At 43.7% G+C, this 18,829-nt stretch overlaps 1 protein-coding gene across 3 annotated transcripts in view; it reads right to left on the bottom strand.

The window, feature by feature from the left end:
• nipal2 (NIPA like domain containing 2) overlaps positions 1–18,829 on the bottom strand; it is a 76,108-nt gene that overhangs the window by 3,963 nt on the left and 53,316 nt on the right. For all 3 annotated transcript variants that reach the window (XM_087986724.1, XM_043687659.2, XM_043687656.2), the window contains 4 exons: positions 16,720–16,855; positions 13,405–13,493; positions 5,805–5,868; positions 5,418–5,512 (listed from right to left, as the gene is read on the bottom strand). In XM_087986724.1, the coding sequence (XP_087842850.1) occupies positions 5,418–5,512; positions 5,805–5,868; positions 13,405–13,493; positions 16,720–16,855 (384 nt within the window). The remainder of the gene's footprint in view (positions 1–5,417; positions 5,513–5,804; positions 5,869–13,404; positions 13,494–16,719; positions 16,856–18,829) is intronic.

Genomic DNA, 18,829 nt, shown 5'->3' with positions numbered 1-18,829 from the left:
AGTTAAAGTCACACTCACTATATTCACTGGTAACATAGTGACTCATATTTTCTCCTCTGCTTACAACAGCAGGGGTGGGGAGGGGGGCAAGATACCAGGATTCATTTCCCACCCTCTGTAATTTTGAGAAATGTATGAGTGCTTTTCCAGTCCTGTCAGACTATTTGTGTGGTTGGCACTCTGCCTAATGGTCTTGTAGGTGCTGCCCAGATGGTTTGCAATGGAGAGTGATGCCAACAGTGTGGGTTCAATTCTCACATTGGCTGTGGTTTCTGCTAAGGCCTCTCCTTCTCAACCACTCCCTTCACCTGAGGTAAGGAGACCCTCAGCTTAAACCACCACCAGTCGTCTGTCTAACGAAAGAACAGCCCTATGGTGCTCTGGGATAATGGTGGCCTTTACCTTGTACAATATACATTTAGAAGCACAAGAAAATGATCAAGTCACTTTTCAAATAACTCTTTTTTAAGTCATCAAATACATTCTCATTGATGCTAAGTGCATGGAATGTTAGACTCAGGGAATACTGTCAGAGGGTGGGACAGCTCCCAAGGAAAACATCTCAGGCCCTAATACTCTAATGGATAGCAATGGGTTCAGAATGACAGCATATCCACAAAACTATCTGAAAAATTAATTGTATGAAATGTTGAGAAGATTTACTAAGATTTAAATGTCAGTGGCAGATGAGTTATGGTGCTTGGAATCATGTGATATTGGAAGTGAAGTATACCGTCTGTGTGTTGGAGAGGACGGGAGGTCAGAAGTTTAAACTGAACAGATTTTACACTGAGGTTACGTGACATGCACTAGTTATGACAGTTGTTGTTCAGGTATAATGAGAGCTGACACTACAGCAAGTCTCTCTGATGAGATGTGCATGCGGTTAGCTCCCAGGATGGTAACGCTGTTTTGTCTCCCTCATGGAGAAAGTGAGGACTGCAGATGCTGGAGATCAGAGCTGAAAATGTGTTGCTGGAAAAGCGTAGCAGGTCAGGCAGCATCCAAGGAGCAGGAGAATCGACGTTTCGGGCATGAGCCTCTTGTCTTCCTCATGCCCAGGTTTGTATGTTGAAGGCTTCAACAATTGACACATTTCCTCCTCTGGGGCGGTGGTGGTGGTTGTTGTTGGTGGGAGGCTTGTGGGGGGGTAGTGGTCATGGGTTTTCAATATCCAGGGGTTGGGATTGGGAGGGGCCTGGTAGTTCATGACATCTCATTAAATGATAAAGAGAGGATAATAGACATAGTCTCAGACCTATCCTGGCCATCCAAATCTTCCTTGTTAATGAATGCCTAATCTGAATTCACGTGCTGATGTGAGCCGTGATGTATCATTTCTCCAACAGTCCTTCTCAGTAGTCAGAAGCCACTGAATTCTTGCAAAAATCTCCCCAAGTCCTGACCTTACAGATTGCAGGAAGACGACAACAAATAAAACAGAACATGTTGGTCACAGTTAAGCAGAGAACTGCGTTTGCAGTAAGGATTCTTTGTCATTCATTCATGGAATGTGAGCATTGCTGACAACTGCCCCTTGAGAAGGTGGGGGTGAGCTGGCTTCTTGAACAGCTGCAGTTCATGTGCTATAGGTAGACCCACAATGCCCTTAGGGAGGGAGTTTCATGATTTTGATTCAGTGAGACTGAAGGAACGGCATTATATTTTCCACTTCTGAGGAAGGGTCATTCGAAATGTTAACTCTGATTTCTCTCCACAGATGCCGCCAGACTTGCTGAACTTTTCCAGCAATTTCTGTTTGTGATTCTGATTTACAGCATCCGCAGTCCTTTCGGTTTTTAATATATTTTCCAAGTCAGGATGGTAAGTGGCTTGATGGGGACCTTGTAAATTGTGGTGATCCCATATATCGACTGCCTATTGTCCTTCTAGATGGAAGTTGTCAAGAGTTTTGAAGATGCTGTCTTTGGAGCCTTGGTGAGTTGTTGTAGTGCATCTTGTAGATGGTACACACTGCTGCTACTGGTGCACTGTGTTTTCAGTGAATAGATTGATAAAGTGGAGATTATAGGGGCAAAATTCCCTTCAGTTCCCATAGCTTGCTGGCAGAAAATATAGACCTGTATCAGAACAAGAGAACTATGTGTATTCATGGAAACCTATTGTGATGAAAATGAATCATCTATTTAATCATTTGGCTCAATCCTACAGGGAACTGGATGTCCCCACATGACAGGGCATCAATTACTTGCTTTGTACAAGAAAATAGAGCAGGTCAACTCATTTGTGGTGAGTTAAGTGAATAACGAAAGTCCGAGCTTTGGGAATGGCAATGCTTCTCCTCTCGCAATTTTTATTTTCTGCAGTCTCGTAGTTAAAAAAACCTCAAACAATATGTTAAAAAATTGTTCCTTTTGGATCTGTCTGATCTGGAGACTGGGCATGTGTGGGAGGATGTAGATTTTCTGTGTTGTATTAAGTCTTTGAACATGGTGGGACATATTGACAGAGCGGTTCTCAAAGCACTGGGACCTGGGGCTTCACAATGGAGGTATTGAATATCAAAGCAGGGATGTTTTGCTGAACTAATGGAAACCTCTAGTCACAGGTCCCAGTGGGAGTACTGAGTCCAGGTCCGGTCAGCAGACTTGAGGAAGGATACGAGGGTCATCAAGAGATTGTAGAGGAGATTTACCAGAATGATTCCAAGAGTTTTTTTTAAAAACTCCACAACATTGGATTGGAGAAACTGGGTGTTCACTTTTTATCAAAAGAGACTGAGTGAAGATTTGATCGAGGTGACAAGATGGTGACAGATTGAGATGAAGCTGTTTCCAGTAGTGGGCACGCCAAGGAATAGAGGCACTGCTTTAAGGTTTTAAAACTGAAACATCACTTACTCTGAAAACAGTGTGGGTCACCTATTCAAAGATAGAAATATTAGAAAGTGTATTGCAAAGTTAAGTACAGAGCAAGATACAAAATATTTAGACCCGAAAGCAAAGACAGGTACTAGGCTAAGACAAATATTCTACCTCAGCTTTTGGGAGAAAAACACAAGGAGACAAAGGCTGCACGTCTTGTGGTCAGCAGAAAGCAGGGACTACTGGGTATAGAGTCATACAGCACGGAAACAGACCCTTCGTTCACTCGTCCATGCCGACCAAGTTTCCCAAACTAAACTAGTCCCACTTGCCTGCATTTGGCCCATATTCCCTTCCCATTCATGTCCGCTCTGAATTACCAGAGAATGAGGACAATGTCTGGTCAAACAGATACACCCTGTGGAAATCTAAAGACCCTGGAAGATTTGCCTTGGCAAGGCTAGTGGGCCTTAGTTAGTTTGAAAAGTCTCAGGAAATAGAGGGAGAGGATGTTCCTGCGATGTTACAACTCAGCAAGACAGGGAGGCATTAATTGATTGGCAGTTCCGAATGACCTTGGACTGTTACCTTTAAAGACTGTAATCCTGTTGGATATAAATATTGGCATTGCTTTCAGTCGCCTTAATGAGGGTTATTGTTTCTGTAGTTTAAAGTATTAATTACCGATAAAAGTTTGTTAGTATTACTTTTAGTTTACAGTAGAAGTCTTAAAACTGACGCTTCTTGTGTATTCCTTTAAGTTGATCAGTTGGGAATGCAAATCTCATGTTTAAAGTAATCAGGTTCAATGGGCTTGTACAATCAAGTCAGCTTTTCATCCTAGTGTTAACATTTTCACGTAAACTATTAATCTTGGTAAAAACGTCATGAATTTACCATCAAGTGTTGTTTAAAAAATACCTGGTTCACTAATTGCCTCTAAGGAAGGAAATCTGTCCTTATCCAATCTGGCCTACATGACTCCGGGCCCACAGCAATGTGGTTCATTAGTAACTACCTTCTGAAATAGCCTTAACCCTAATTTCCAATATAGACACATTCTAACCATCAACCCTTGATATTCAATGCCATTACCATCACCGAGTCACCACTATCAATACTCTGGGGCAACCATTGACAAGAAACCAAACTTGGGGCGGCACTGTGATTCAGTGGTTAGCACCGATGCCTCAAAGTGCCAGGGACCTGGGTTCGATTCCAGTCTCGGGCAACTATCTGTGGAGTTTGCACATTTTCCCAGTGTCTGCATTTCCTCTGGGTGCTCCAGTTTCCTCCCACAGTCCAAAGATGTGCAGGTTAGGTCAATTGGCCATATTAAAATTCCTATAGGAATGTTTAGGTAAGGGGAATAGGTCTAGAAGGGTTACTTTTTGGGAGCTGAAAATGTGTTGCTGGAAAAGTGCAGCAGGTCAGGCAACATCCAGGGAACAGGAGAATTGACGTTTCGGGCATAAGCCCTTCTTCAGGAATTACTTTTTGTGAGGGTCGGTGTGGACTTGTTGGGCCGAAGGGCCTGTTTCCACACTGTAGAGATTTTAATGCTAATTCTTGCCACATAAATACAATGGCTACAAGAGCAGGTCAGAGGCTAGGAATCCTGCAGGGAGTAACTCACCTCCTGACTCCCCAACGTTTGTCCACCAACTACAAAGGAGAAGTTCGGAATGTGATGGAATACTCCTAACTTACCTGGAAAAACTGCAGCTCCAGCAGCACTCAAAAATCTTGACATGATCCAGCACAAAGCAAGCCACTGGATTGGCACCACATTTTCAAAAATCCACCCCTTCATGCTGCAGCGGTGTGCACCAGATGCACTGCCAACTTCAGCAGGACCTCTTAGGAAGCACCTTCCAAACCCATGCCCATTTCCATCTTGAAGGACATGGGCAGCAAATACATGGGAACACCACCCTCTATAAGTTCCCTTCCAAGCCACTCACCATCCTGACTTGGAAAGATAGTGCCGTTCCTTCAGTGTTGCTGGGTCAAAATCCTGGATCTCTCCCACTTAAGGGCATTATGGGTCAACCTCCAGCACATGGATTGCTGTGGTTCAAGAAGGCAGCTCACCCTCACCTTCTTTAGGGCAATTAGACAGACAATAATTGCTGGTTGGCCAGCGATGCCCATAACTCATGAATGAATCTTTTTTTAAAACACATAGCCAAGACGACATTCAGGTGAAAGGTGAATAGAGATGGGCAACAAATGTTGGCATATTCTATGGAAGTATCAACAGAAAAGCAGTGAAGGATCCTTTAGGCATCACTAGTAATGGGTTCATGATGATGTATAACTGACAGTGGCACTTTACTGTGTTTTTGTCTTGTCATAGTCAGGAACTGCCTGCAATTGTGGTCAACTTAATCACTCTGAATTTCACCAGCTCTCCAAACTAAACAGAAACCACTAAAATGTAGTTTACTTTGACTTTTTGCCATATTTCCAAGTCCTATAGATTGTGTTGTACTCAATCACTGCCAGTTTTTTTTTTTGTTTTTTTTCACCCATGTTTTGTAAAATGACTAGGACTGACAAATATTATAACCACAGAAAAAGAGTTCTTACTTGGAACGGGGCCCATGTCAATATATGGGACTTCGGATGTCTGCTTTACTCTGTTCTTGGCTATGAGGAAAACTCCCAGGAATGACAGCAAGCACCTAGGAATATTGAAACAAGACATCACTGAAGACAAAACATGCACTCCAACTGTCCAACATCCTCATATTGTCCTTTCACACTATTCAGTTTGTGCAAAACAATCCGAACTCAGAAGAACTGTTCATGCATGCAGTCACTTAGGATTTATTGACTAGAAAATCAACCTGGTAGGAATACCCACTCAGGCGAAATAAGCTGTGGGACAAATATGTAACAACTGCATGAGGAAACGGGGAAGTAAAATGCTGGTGTGAGGGAGTTTGCTTACTACTTGCTAGCTTTATCACTTACCCAAATAAGAACATAAATATGTTAAGTAAGGCAGCACCATGGAACTCCTGATAAAATATCACTCCTGCAGTTCAAAAAAAAGTCATAATTAGACCTTTGAATACATTATTCACAGTAGTCATGATTTGGAGATGCCGGTGTTGGACTGGGGTGTACAAAGTTAAAAATCACACAACACCAGGTTATAGTCCAACAGGTTTAATTGGAAGCACACTAGCTTTCGGAGCGACGCTCCTTCATCAGGTGAAGGTCCTGATGACCTGATGGACTATCATCTGATGAAGGAGCGTCGTTCCGAAAGCTAGTGTGCTTCCAATTAAACCTGTTGGACTATAACCTGGTGTTGTGTGATTTTTAACTTTATTCACAGTAATTATTTTTAAAAAATCTTACTGCACATTCTCAGATGTCTCCAATTGTAAATAATTTTACATAACCATAGGTTTGGACTTTAGAAGATTGTAATATCCAACATCAATCCACTTGTTAGAGAGTAGTATAAGTGGTGATTCAGACAATACCTTTGAATGAAGAATGAAAAGAAGCAAAATGGGCAATTTTATAGGGAGTGCAGAAACTGAGGGACTTGGGCTGTACAAACACAAGTCTCTGAAGGTGAGGCATGCATTGAAAAGGCTCTTCCACAGATCACAGTTCCTTCAGTGTCACTGGGTTAAAATCCTGGAACCCCCTCCTTAAGAGCCCTCTCGGTGCCCCAACACCCCAAGGCAGTTCAAGGAAGCAGCTCACCAACTCCTCCAGGGCAATTACAGATGGCCAACAAATACTAGCCCAGCCTCACCTCATGACTGCATACTTTACAAAAGGTAGAACCATTGACTTAAAACAATTTGTCAAAGAACGCAGTTAGTTGTGATGATCTTAAATATTCTGTATGAAAGTTTTAACAGTAATATTCCAAACAGAATTGGTTAAACGCGGAGGGAGAACATTAACAGAGCAGTTAATTGGATAACCCTATTAAAAATAACAGCACAGGCATACTGGACTGATTAGCCCTGGTGTCCTGAATCATTCTGACTCAAGAGTATTATAAATGATGCGGTTTGCGACAGTATGTCATATTCAATTGCATTTTTACATCAATATGAAAGGTATATTAAGACAATATTTGTATTAAATATTGCTGAAAAGATGACATTTTGTTGAAATGATCTGTCTTGCATTCATCAACATATTTCACTGGTGGACTATATTAAACAGTATGTCCCTAGATAATCCTAAATATGTTAGAAATCATGTTGATGACCGACTTAGGACTGTCAGGCTCACAGGGGTGGTGCAGTTGCATATACTGGAAATACACAGGATCCTGCTCTTAGCTGACAGAGAAATGATGTTAATGTACTGTGACTGTCTTCTCAAGAAAATAAGCAATGGACATTTGCTGATTCTCAGGGCAATGCCCTGACCAACCAGAATCAACTTGCTTGGTTGAAAATTTAATTAAAGCCTGATTGTTAACTGTCAATCGTTCTTAACTGGTGCATTCTCCAAAGCAACACCTCTATCAATCAGAGTCCACTTGTCAACAAATCAATATTCACTTCTCAGGCAGTGTAAATGGTGGCATTCTTGCAAATTGATAAGACACCAATCCTCAGCAATTAAGGCTTTTTTCAACACTTCTCAAGTTCTGAACCACCAAACAACTATTTATAAATGTGGTACAAATTAATATGCAGCAAACTACTATGTGCTTCCCAGGTGTTGATTGCTAAACCGTAAGCTCAGTGACTGGTGGTCGAGACTGGGAGGTTTGGCTTCACATCAGTGAGAGTCAGGAAGAAGGCCCCATGTTTACAGTCTTGTGTGAGAATTTCAGCATGTCCATAAAGGACTCTCACCAGCTTTTACAGACGCACTATAGAAAGCATTCTATCCAGATGCATCATAGCTTGTTATGGCAACTGCTGTGCCCAGGGCTGTAAGAAACTACAGAGAGTTGTGAACACAGCCCAGTCCATCACACAGACCAACCTTCCATCCACTGAGAAAAGATTAGAGTGGTGCTAGAAAAGCACAGCAGATCAGGCAGCATCAGAGGAGCAGCAAAATCGACGTTTCGGGTAAAAGCCCTTCATCAGGAATAAGGCTGGGAGCCTTGGGGGTGGAGAGATAAATGGGAGGTGGTGGGGCTGGGGAGAAGGTAGCTGAGAGTGCAATAGGTGGATGGAGGTGGGGGTAAATGTGATAGGTCGGAGAGGAGGTTGGAGCAGATAGGTGGGAAGGAAGATTGACAGATGGGACAGGTTATGAGGACAGTGCTGAGCTGGAAAGTTGGAACTGGGGTAAGGTGGGGGGAGGGGAAATGAGGAAACTGGTGAAGTCCGCATTGGTGCCCTGGGGTTGGAGGGTCCGGAGGAGGAAGATGAGGCATTCTTCCTCCAGGTGTCAGGTGGTCAGGGAGTGGCGATGGAGGTGGCCCAGGACCTGCATGTCCTCGGCAGAGTGGGAGAGGGAGTTGAAATGTTCAGCCACGGGGTGGTGAGGTGGGTTGGTGCGGGTGTCCCGGAGATGTTCTCCAAAGCGCTCTACAAGAAGGAATCCAATCTCCCAATGTAGAGGAGACCACATCGGGAGCAACGAATACAATAAATGACCTGTGGAAAAGCAGGTGAAACTTTGATGAATGTGGAAGGTTCCTTTGGGCTTTGGACGGAGGTGAGGGGGGAGATGTGGACGCAGGTTTTGCAATTCCTGTGGTGGCAGGGGTAGATGGGTTGTTGGGGGATGTGGACCTGACCAGGTAATCGTGGAGGGAACGGTCTTTATGGAAAGCAGAAAGGGGTGGGGAGAGAAATATATCTCTTATGGTGGGGTCCGTTTGTAGGTGGCGGAAATGGAGGATGATACAATGTATGTGGAGATTGGTGGGGTGGAAGGTGAGGACTGGGGAGGGCGGGGTTCTGTCCTTGTTGCAGTTGGAGGGGTGGGGTTCAATGGCAGAGGTGCTGGACGTGAATGAGATGGGCTGGAGGGCATCTTCACATGGGAGGGGAAATTGCGGTCTTTAAAGAAGGAGGCCATCTCGTGTGTTCTGTGGTAGAACTGATCCTCCTGGGAGCAGATGCGGTGGAGGCGGAGGAATTGGGAATACGGGATAGCATTTTTGCAGGAGGTAAGGTAGAAGGACATCTAATTCAGGTAGCTGTGGGAGTCAGTGGGTTTGTAGAAAATGTCAGTGTTGAGTCAGTCACTGTTGATTGAGATGGAGAGGTCCAGGAAGAGGAGGGCGGTGTCAGAGATGGTCCAGGTGAATTTAAGGTCGGGTGAAATGTGTTGGTGAAGTTGATGAACTGCTCAACCTCCTCGTGGGAACACAAGGTGGTGCCGATGCAGTCATCAATGTAATGGAGGAAAGGTGGGGATTGGTGCCGGTATAACTCTGGAAGATAGACTGCTCCATGTAGCCAACAAAGAGACAGGCATAGCTGGGGCCTATGGCTACCCTTTTGGTCTTGAGGAAGCGGGAGGATTCATCCATTGACACCATCTACATTTCTCACTGCCTCGGGAAAAACAGCCAACATCAAAAGCCCCCTCCCACCCCAGTTATAACCTCTTCCAACCCTTTCTGTTGGGCAGAAGATACAAAAATTTAAACATATGTACCAACTGTTTCAAGAACAACTTCTTCCTCATTGTTATTAGACTTCTGAATGGACCTAGGTAAAAACCATAGGGGTAGCCATGGGCACCCGTATGGGCCCCAGCCATGCCGGTCTCTTTGTTGGCTATGAAGAACAGTCCATCTTCCATAATTACACTGGCACTACTCCCCATCTCTTCCTCCGCTACATTGATAACTGCATCGGCGCCACCTCGTGCTCCCGCGAGGAGGTTGAGCAATTCATCAACTTCACCAATACATTCCACCCTGACCTTAAACTTACCTGGACCATCTCTGACACCTCCCTCCCCTTCCACCTCCGACTTGACACCCACATTTTTTTTACAAACCCACTGACTCCCACAGCTACCTGGATTACACCTCTTCCCACCATACTTCCTGCAAAAATGCCATCCTGTATTCCCAATTCCTCCGCCTCTGCTGTATCTGCTCCCAGGAGGACCAGTTCCACCACAGAACACATGAGATGGCCTCCTTCTTTAGAGACCGCAATTTCCCTTCCCACGTGGTTAAAGATGCCCTCCAACGCATCTCATCCACATCCCGCACCTCTGCCCTCAGATCCCACCCCTCCAACCGTAACAAGGACAGAACCCCCCTGGTGCTCACCTTCCACCCTACCAACCTTCGCATAAACCAAATCATCTGCCGACATTTCCGCCACCTCCAAACGGACCCCACCACCAGGGATATATTTCCCGCCCCACCCCTTTCTGCCTTCCGCAAAGACCGTTCCCTCCGTGACTACCTGGTCAGGGCCACGCAACCCAACAACCCACACTCCTGTCCTGGCACCTTCCCCTGCCACCGCAGGAATTGCAAAACCTGCGCCCACACCTCCTCTCTCACCTCCATCCAAAGCCCTAAAGGAGCCTTCTACATCTAAAGTTTTACCTGCACATCCACTAATATCATTTATTGTATTCGTTGCTCCCGATGCGGTCTCCTCTACATTGGGGAGACTGGATGCCTCGTAGCAGAGCGCTTTAGGGAACATCTCTGGGACATCTGCACCAATCAACCACACTGCCCTGTGGCCCAACATTTCAACTCCCCCTCCCAATCTGCCAAGGATATAGAGGTCCTGGGTCTCCTTCACCACCGCTCCCTCACCACCAGACGCCTGGAGGAAGAACGCCTCATCTTCCGCCTCGGAACACTTCAACCCCAGGGCATCGATGTGGACTTCAACAGTTTCCTCATTTCCCCTTCCCCCACCTCACCCCAGTTCCAAACTTCCAGCTCAGCACTGTCCCCATGACTTGTCCTACCTGCCTATCTTCTTTTCCACCTATCCACTCCACCCTCCCCCCCCGACCTATCACCTTCATCCCCTCCTCCACTCACCACTGTACTCTATGCTGCTTTCTCCCCACCCCCACCCTCCTCTAGCTTATCTCTCCACGCTTCAGGCTCTCTGCCTTTATTCCTGATGAAGCGCTTTTGCCCGAAACGTCGATTTTCCTGCTCCTCGGATGCTGCCTGAACTGCTGTGCTTTTCCAGCACCACTCTAATCTAGATTCTGAATGGAGCTCTCACATTTTAAATTTAATGTTAACCTCACAGCCATATCATGTATTCCTTGCCCTGTTCTATCACCCTGGTGTACTTTGTATGGTATCATTGGCCAAAACAAAACAAAAAACTTTTCTCTGTACCTAGGTCCATGTGACAATAATAAATCAAATCAAATCAAATTAATTTGACCACAGGTCCCCAAGTCACAATCACCACATTGTCTCTCAAATAAAATGTTACTCAGCCATTCATCTCTTTAAACTTGTGACAGCTCTCTGGAAGAGTTATTCAATTCATTTTGTTCTTTATGCACGACCTTGCAAATGTTTCAGGTACTGAACCTACACACTTTTATCAAAGTTTCACACTGATTTTGCTTTCAGGCAGCGTGTTTTCAATCACAGCAACATATAATTCTCATCTTTCCTTTCTTCTTTTTTCAAATGTCCTCAATCTGTGCCTCTGTTAAAATCCCTCTAGGATTTTGAGTACCATGAAATAAAATCTCCCCTTCATCTTCACTGCTGTACTGAGAGCAAATCCTTCAACCTTAAATTATACAATTTTATCTTTCTCCTTTATATGATTTACCGCATCCCTGCACCAGTTCAATTCATCCTTCATTTTATTTCTGCTAAATCTACAACTCTCGCAGGCCTCATGTGCTGTGCACCATTGAGTGATGCGCTTGTTGGTTTGTTATTTAAGCTGATATTAGAAATAGCTGATCCTTAAATGCCCGGCAGCTTCTTGACAAAACTATCACTCCTTGCTGCAGCTATTAATTATTCATTGTGCATGAGTAACGTACTGGCTGATAGAAGCCCAATGGATGCATGATGCTAACACAAAGATCAGGCTAATTCTGAATAACCCTAAACATGCTAAGTCCACAGTTTGTCTTACAAATACCCTGGCATGATCCCAAAGCTGTAATTTAACCAGAATGAGAAACATCATCTCATAACAAAGACAATCTTTTACTGATTAACATTTTTCAGTGTTCCTATTAGCCAAATTAATAATCTCTGTTGTTTTGGCCAATGCAAACATAATGGGCAGAATGGTCTCCTTCTACACAGCAGATTTTCTTCATTTTCTGCATATCTGAAATTGAGGAGTGTTCAGGGATGGAAGGAGAGGGCAGGGATCACCTGATGAAGGAGCGTCACTCCGAAAGCTAGTGTGCTTCCAATTAAACCTGTTGGACTATAACCTGGTTTTGTGTGATTTTTAACATAATTAATCTATGATTCTATTGTGATGTCACCTGAATAGCAGCACTCCATTTGGGAGACTCACTGGCTGAGAACTCAAAGAAATGAAACTTTGTCCCCCAGTGATGTTGTTAATGGACCTAGCACTTACTGAAAACTTGGAATTAACTGGAAATAAAGTTCTGGAACAAAATTTAAAATAAACTAAGTACAATAGCTAGTTACAGGCCCAGAAATATTCACTTTGGTTTGCAATTACAGTCAAATGATAGGCTGTGTTTATGACTAACCTCCTATCATTTAGGTGGGAATTCAGAACCAGGGGTTATGGCTTTAAATTCAAGACAGGGGCAGGGACTGATATCAGGAAGCACTACTTCAATCTCAGGGTAGTGGAAATCTAGAACTCACAGAATCTTAGAATCCCTATAGTGCAGAGAGAGGCCACTTGGCCCATCAAGTCTGCACTGACCCTCCAAAAAGACTCAGCCCCTCATCCTATCCTCATAGTTAACCCACCTAGCCTGCACATCTCTGTGCGCTATTGGTAATTTAGCATGGCTACTTCACCTAACCTTCAAATCTTTAGACTGTAGGAAGAAACCAGAGCTGCTAGAGGAAACCTGAACAGACACAGGGAGAATGTGCAAACTCCACACTATCACCTGAAGCTGGAATCAAACCAATGTCCCTGGTGCTGTGAGGCAGCAGTGCTAACCACTGTGCCACTGTGCTACCCATTAGTAGGCTGAAGAGGCTTTTCTTTTGGGGAGTGTGTCAACCTAAGGTGGATAAATTTTTAATAGGTAAAAGTACTAAAGCACTCAAATCCATAGACTGTAAATGGAGTTCAGATACAGATTATCCATAATATAACGCAATGATATAACAGGCTTGAGGGTCTGATTGGACTTCTCCTGTTCCTAGAATACTGCAGTATCTCAGACACGGACTGCATCATCTCACAACACATCTGTAAAAGACTGATACAACAATGTACGCAATGCATGACAAAATGAATAGCTCCAAAGAAACATTTGCCTAATGTCTTTTTCTGGACAAAAGATGTTTGAACAAATCCATTCCTTAATAAAAGTGAACAAAGGAGATTCTGAGAGAGTGCTCCAATAGTTGCACCATGTTCTTATTCACCAGGCGAGATGGTTATTTGATTCCCCAGCAGTAAGTAGGAGAGGTATTTAATCATACCTGCTATGATGGCACTAGTTGTGAAGAAAACAAAGTTGATTGGCACCACTTCTGTTGCATTATAGAGTCGCATTGCTTGGTTCAAGAATCTGAAAAAAAAATTGTCACTTCTGTTGTTTGTAACTCCAAATTCAGCTCACATAATTCAAAAGATCTTTCAGTGCAACATTTCATTTAAGAGCTCCAAGACACAGGAAGACACACAGTTTTTAATTTCCACGATAACCACCACCCCTCTCCCCCGCTCGTAGTAATACTTTCAAAATGTAATCACTATGTCGTCAAGTAGAAAATGAGACAGCCAATTTTACATCCAGAAATCCCATGCAGATAATATCCTGCTCATTTTTAGATTTAAGAACAGAAGTATCATAAGGGCTATGTTAGTGTGCACACCAGGTTGAGCTCCAAATATTCTTCCCAATAGAATGAAAAGCTGCACCTACAATAGTGTAGCTGTCCCCCAGTACAGCACTTGGTCAAACTGTTCAGTCTTGTGCAAGGGGAGTATCTGAATTTGAGAATACAGGTTTGGATGCATCAGCAGCTTTTGTGGGGGTGGGGGGTGGGGGGGGGGGGGGGGGGTGGGGGGGTGGGGGGAGGAGAAGTTGGGAAGGAGGAAGGTAATGTGGGTGTTGGAATCACATTACCTGCCATATCAGAGGGGCTACTGTAGTGGTGCAGTCCTCAGGGAATGGAGTACATAGAAACATACAAAATATGAGCAGGAATACGCCATTCAGCCTTTTGAGTGTGCTCTACTATTCCAACTCAGTCCCCTTTTCCCACTTTCTCCCTATTCTCTTTAACCCCATAAGAGCTATATCAAACGGTATATCGATAGCTATTTCTATCTATACATCTGCCCTAACAGTAAATTTAAGAAAAACAATTCGAAAATGAGTGAAATAATAAAAAAATACTGTAGGTGCTGGAGATGAGAAACAAAAACAGAAATTGCTGGAGAAATTCAGCAGGTCTGGCAGCATCTGAGCAGGTTTCTCAGAAGAAACAGAATATCCATTTCAAACCCAATGACTCATCTATAGGAATTCAGTGAGGTCAGTTTAAGCAAGAATGTAGGGCTTTATTTTCATATGATATACAGCACAGAAACAGGCCATTCAGCCCAAACAGTCCATGCTGGTGGTTTCTGTTTCACATTTTCCATCTATCCTTATCTATATTCATCATCCTGACTGTCTATTCTCTTCTTCTTCAGTCTAGTTCACCCATAAGTGAATCTATGCTCTTCACTTCACTTCATTCTGGTCTCCTTCCTATAGGAAAGATGTTGTGGAACTTGAAAAGGTTCAGAAAAGATTTACAAGGATGTTGTCAGGGTTGGAGGATTTGAGCTATAGGAAGAGGCTGAACAGGCTGGAGCTGTTTTCCCTGGAGTGTCGGAGGCTGAGGGGTGACCTTATAGAGGTTTATAAAATCATGAGGGGCATGGATAGGATAAATAGTCAAAGATTTTTCCCTGGGTGGGCGAATCCAGAACTAGAGGACATAGGTTTAGGGTGAGGGGGGAAAGATATAAAAGAGACCTACGGGGCAACTTTTTCACACAGAGAGTGGTATGTGTATGGAATGAGCTGCCAGAGGAAGTGGTGGAGGCTGGTACAATTGCAACATTTAAGAGGCATTTGGATGGGTACACGAATAGGAAGGGTTTGGAGGGATATGGACCAGGTGCTGGCAGGTGGGACTAGATTGGGTTGGGATATCTGGTCAGCATGGATGGGTTGGACCAAAGGGTCTGTTTCCATGCTGTACATCTCTATGACTATGACTTTCACCACTCCTTCCGGTAGGAAGTTTCACATTCCCAACAGCCTCTGTATTCCTAACTGGAATGTTTGGAAGACTATCTTATATTGATGGCATTTAGTTATGCTCATATGAAGACACAATGGGCAGATTGGCCTCCTTCTGCACTGTAATAATTCTGTGATGCTCCTTCCTGAAAGAGAAAGCTTTCTCCCTCCATTGGGTCACCCTGCTCAAGCTTCTCTTCAGAGAATAGAGACCCAACTTGATGTACACACACTTGCATTTATGACTGACTCTTGTAAATCTTTCCTGTGCCCCTACATCCTGGGGACCAGAGCAACACGCAATCATCCATTTGTGCTCTAACTAAGGTTCAAAACAGAGTTGAGAGTGTGGTGCTGGAAAAGCAAAGCTGGCCAGGCACATCTGAGGAGCAGGAGAGTCGATGTTTCGGGCATAAGTCCTTTATTAGAAATGACATTCATCACATTCCTGATGAAGGGCTTTAGCCTGAGACGCCGATTCTCCTGCTCCTCAGATGCTGCCTGACCTGCTGTGCTTTTCCAGCAACACACTCTCAACTCTGATCTCCAGCACCTGTAGTCCTCACTTTCTCCCAAGGTTCGATACAGTTTTAGCACAACCGCTGTTATTAGAGCTCTGAATGGACCTCTCAAATTTCAAACCTAATGAATCTTCTTTGTGAATCTTCTTTGAAGTCATAGTTTTGTATTCCTTGCTCTGTTCAATCACCCTGTGATCTTTGTATAGTATAATCTGCCTGTACTGCACGCAAAACAAAACTTTTCATTGTGCCTAGGTACGTGTGACAGTAATAAATCAAATCAAATCAAACCATGGCAATATGTTAAAGAGTAGGGGAGTTTTCCCCACTGTCTTGGCCAATATTTATCTTATGGTCCGGTCTTTACCACATTCTTAGTATTCTGAAGAAAAGTCATACCAGATTCGAATAGTCAGTTCTGTTTTTCTCTATCTGCAGATGCTGCCTGATCTGCAGAGTTTCTCCAGCACTTTGCTGTTCATGGGAGCTTGCACTGGTTGGCAGGGAATTTTCATTTGTTAATGGGACACAGGCAATATTGGCATTGCCAGCATTTATTGCCCAATCCTAACTGCTCTAGCGAGGCTTGTCAGCCATTTCCAGAGGGCATTTGAAAGTCACCCACATTGCTGTGGGTCTGAAGGCCAGATTAGGTGAGGATGGCAGATTTCCTTCCCTAAAGGGCATTAGTGAACCAGATTTAAAAAAAAAAATTGATAGTCACCATGAGTGTAATTCTTTTTATTCCAGGTTTCTAATGCATTCAAATTGCACCTCCCATGGTGGGATTTGAACCCATGAGCCTAGAACATTAGCCCAATGACATTACGGCTAAGCCATCAGCTCCCTCTAAATTACAGCAGTGACTATGCTTCTAAAGTACCTCCTTATGTCAAGTGCTTCCAGGTGGTGAAAGGCTTTACATGAGTACAAGTCTTTCTTCTTGTTCCAAACTATTTACTGAAGACACTTACTGTACTTGGAAAATACAAGATCCAATCATAACAACAAGCATCACGTAGAATATGGGATACTGGAACTGAAGTTGTCCCTGAATGGAGCTTGTCACCATCCCAGAGACGGCTTTTACTGAGATCACAGTCAGTGAGGCTGAAAACAGACACACAGTCAGTCAGTCAGGATTCTTACATAATCAATGCAAATATTGCCCTAAAACAGCAAACAGGCCTGAAGCACAACATACCATTTTAGTCTCCTTAGGCCAAGGAAGAAAGTGTTTACTTTAAAGGGGGTGTAACAGGGATTAACGAGATTGATTTCTGGAATGAAGCATAGTCCTATGGTGAGAGGCGGAGACTTGACGAATGGAAGATGATCTTACTGAAACATGGAGAGGAAGCTGACAGGATCGGTACTTACAGGCTGTTTCTGTCAAGTTGGAAAGTCTGGAACTTAGAGGGAAAGGTTTCTGAAGAAGGGAATGGCTGTTTTAGACTGAGGTAAATCGTAGTCATAGAATCAGAGAGGTGTGAAGCACAGAAAAGAGCCCTTCAGCCCTCAGTTCTTATGATGAGTAAACAAAGATCGCACAGTCCTCAGAGACTGGAGTGTGATTTATAATAACAAGCACTTAGTCCTCTCCAGAGTCTGAGCTGTTTTAGTGAAGGATGAAAAATGCTCCTGGAGCCTGCTCTCCAATTTAAACAAAGGGAATTACATCACGCAATGTATTGACATGCTCGAATATTAATGATGGGGTCAGGCTTCTGAACTAGGGCGAGAACAGAAGGCCACCAGAGGAAATGCTGTAAGGATCAACAAAGGGAGATGGAAAGTTCCGGCTGCAAAGCTAGGATATAAATATGCACCATCTTGGGATGTAGTTTGAACCCTCCCTCTGTAAGTGACCAATTATTACCTACAATGAATTGTTGGTGTCTTTCTGTATTGTGTGCGAGGTGGGTTTTGGAGGATTTTCTCAGTTTGTATGTTCTTCTAAACGGAGGACAACATCAGTGACTGGTGATATTTCTGGGTAAGGAATTACAAAACAAAACCTTGATTCAATGGTGACAAAAAATCTTGGCAGTTTTTGGATTCAGAGGTTGTTTGAAGGGTCGGGGGTGGGGGGGAAGCGGTGGCTAGGTGGTAATGCCTTGAAACATTTCTTCAACAAAGACCAGAGAGACTCAGGAGCTCAGGGTGTCCCGAGGCACTTTACAGACAATGGATGTGTTCAGAAACATCAGACTTGGGGAGCAGGAGTGAGCCATTCCGCTCTGTGTAACTGCTCCACTATCCTGTCTGCCCCCTGGCCCCATCCCATACCTTGACTCCCTTGTCTATCAAGAGTCCCATCTAAGTCAGCCTTGACTAAATTTAAAGGTCCAGCCTTGGGGAAGGAAATTGCACAACCGAACCACCTTCTGCAAGAAAGAACTTCTCCTCTCAGTCATAAAAGCAGGGGCATCTTATTCTTAGATTCCTAATTTCAGTCTCCCCTCCAAGATGCACTTTATAAACTTCACTTCTTACGGCCTTTCATGATGAGCATGAAGAAAATGCACCAAAATTATAAAGTATTTTTATTTGAGTATTTGTTGTAATGTAGCAAATATTTAATGCAATTGCTTTCATTTAACCAGTGCACTGAAAATCTAGCTACTGTAGGGATGAGAGGCCGCAATGGGTTAAAACACTTCTATTTTTGGAACCTCAAATCCAGTGAAACTCCTTGTGCATCTTGTTGTGTATAAAGTCCTCCCTCCAATCCAACATCAAATCATTTCCAAAATCTCAGCCTGTGTTTCCTAGCTGGATATGGAGTAAAAGTGAGTTCACCCATTGCTGGGAATGACATGGAGGATGTAAACTCCCTCGTCAGTGTTTGGTACATGTCGTTCTGATATAATGTGCATTTTGTTAACACAAATTTGCTATAACACGACCGACAAATTGGGGACTCTGTTTTTAAAGTGCGAATGTTTCGAGTGTGTATTGGTTATAATGCGATTCCAGCCCCATTAGTTTAAATTGTGCTGCTATTACGCAATTTTCTTATAACACGGGTTTGCACGAGATGTAACTACTGCGTTATAGCAGAACTGACTGTATTATGGCTAC

This window comes from Chiloscyllium plagiosum, unplaced genomic scaffold (genome assembly GCF_037043375.1).
Source record: "Chiloscyllium plagiosum isolate Xiang-an unplaced genomic scaffold, Cpla_swu_hap1 HiC_scaffold_4, whole genome shotgun sequence".
Classification (NCBI taxonomy): Eukaryota; Metazoa; Chordata; class Chondrichthyes; order Orectolobiformes; family Hemiscylliidae; genus Chiloscyllium; species Chiloscyllium plagiosum.
Note: the sequence above shows the minus strand (reverse complement) of the source record. Positions and strands in the feature narration are given on the sequence as shown.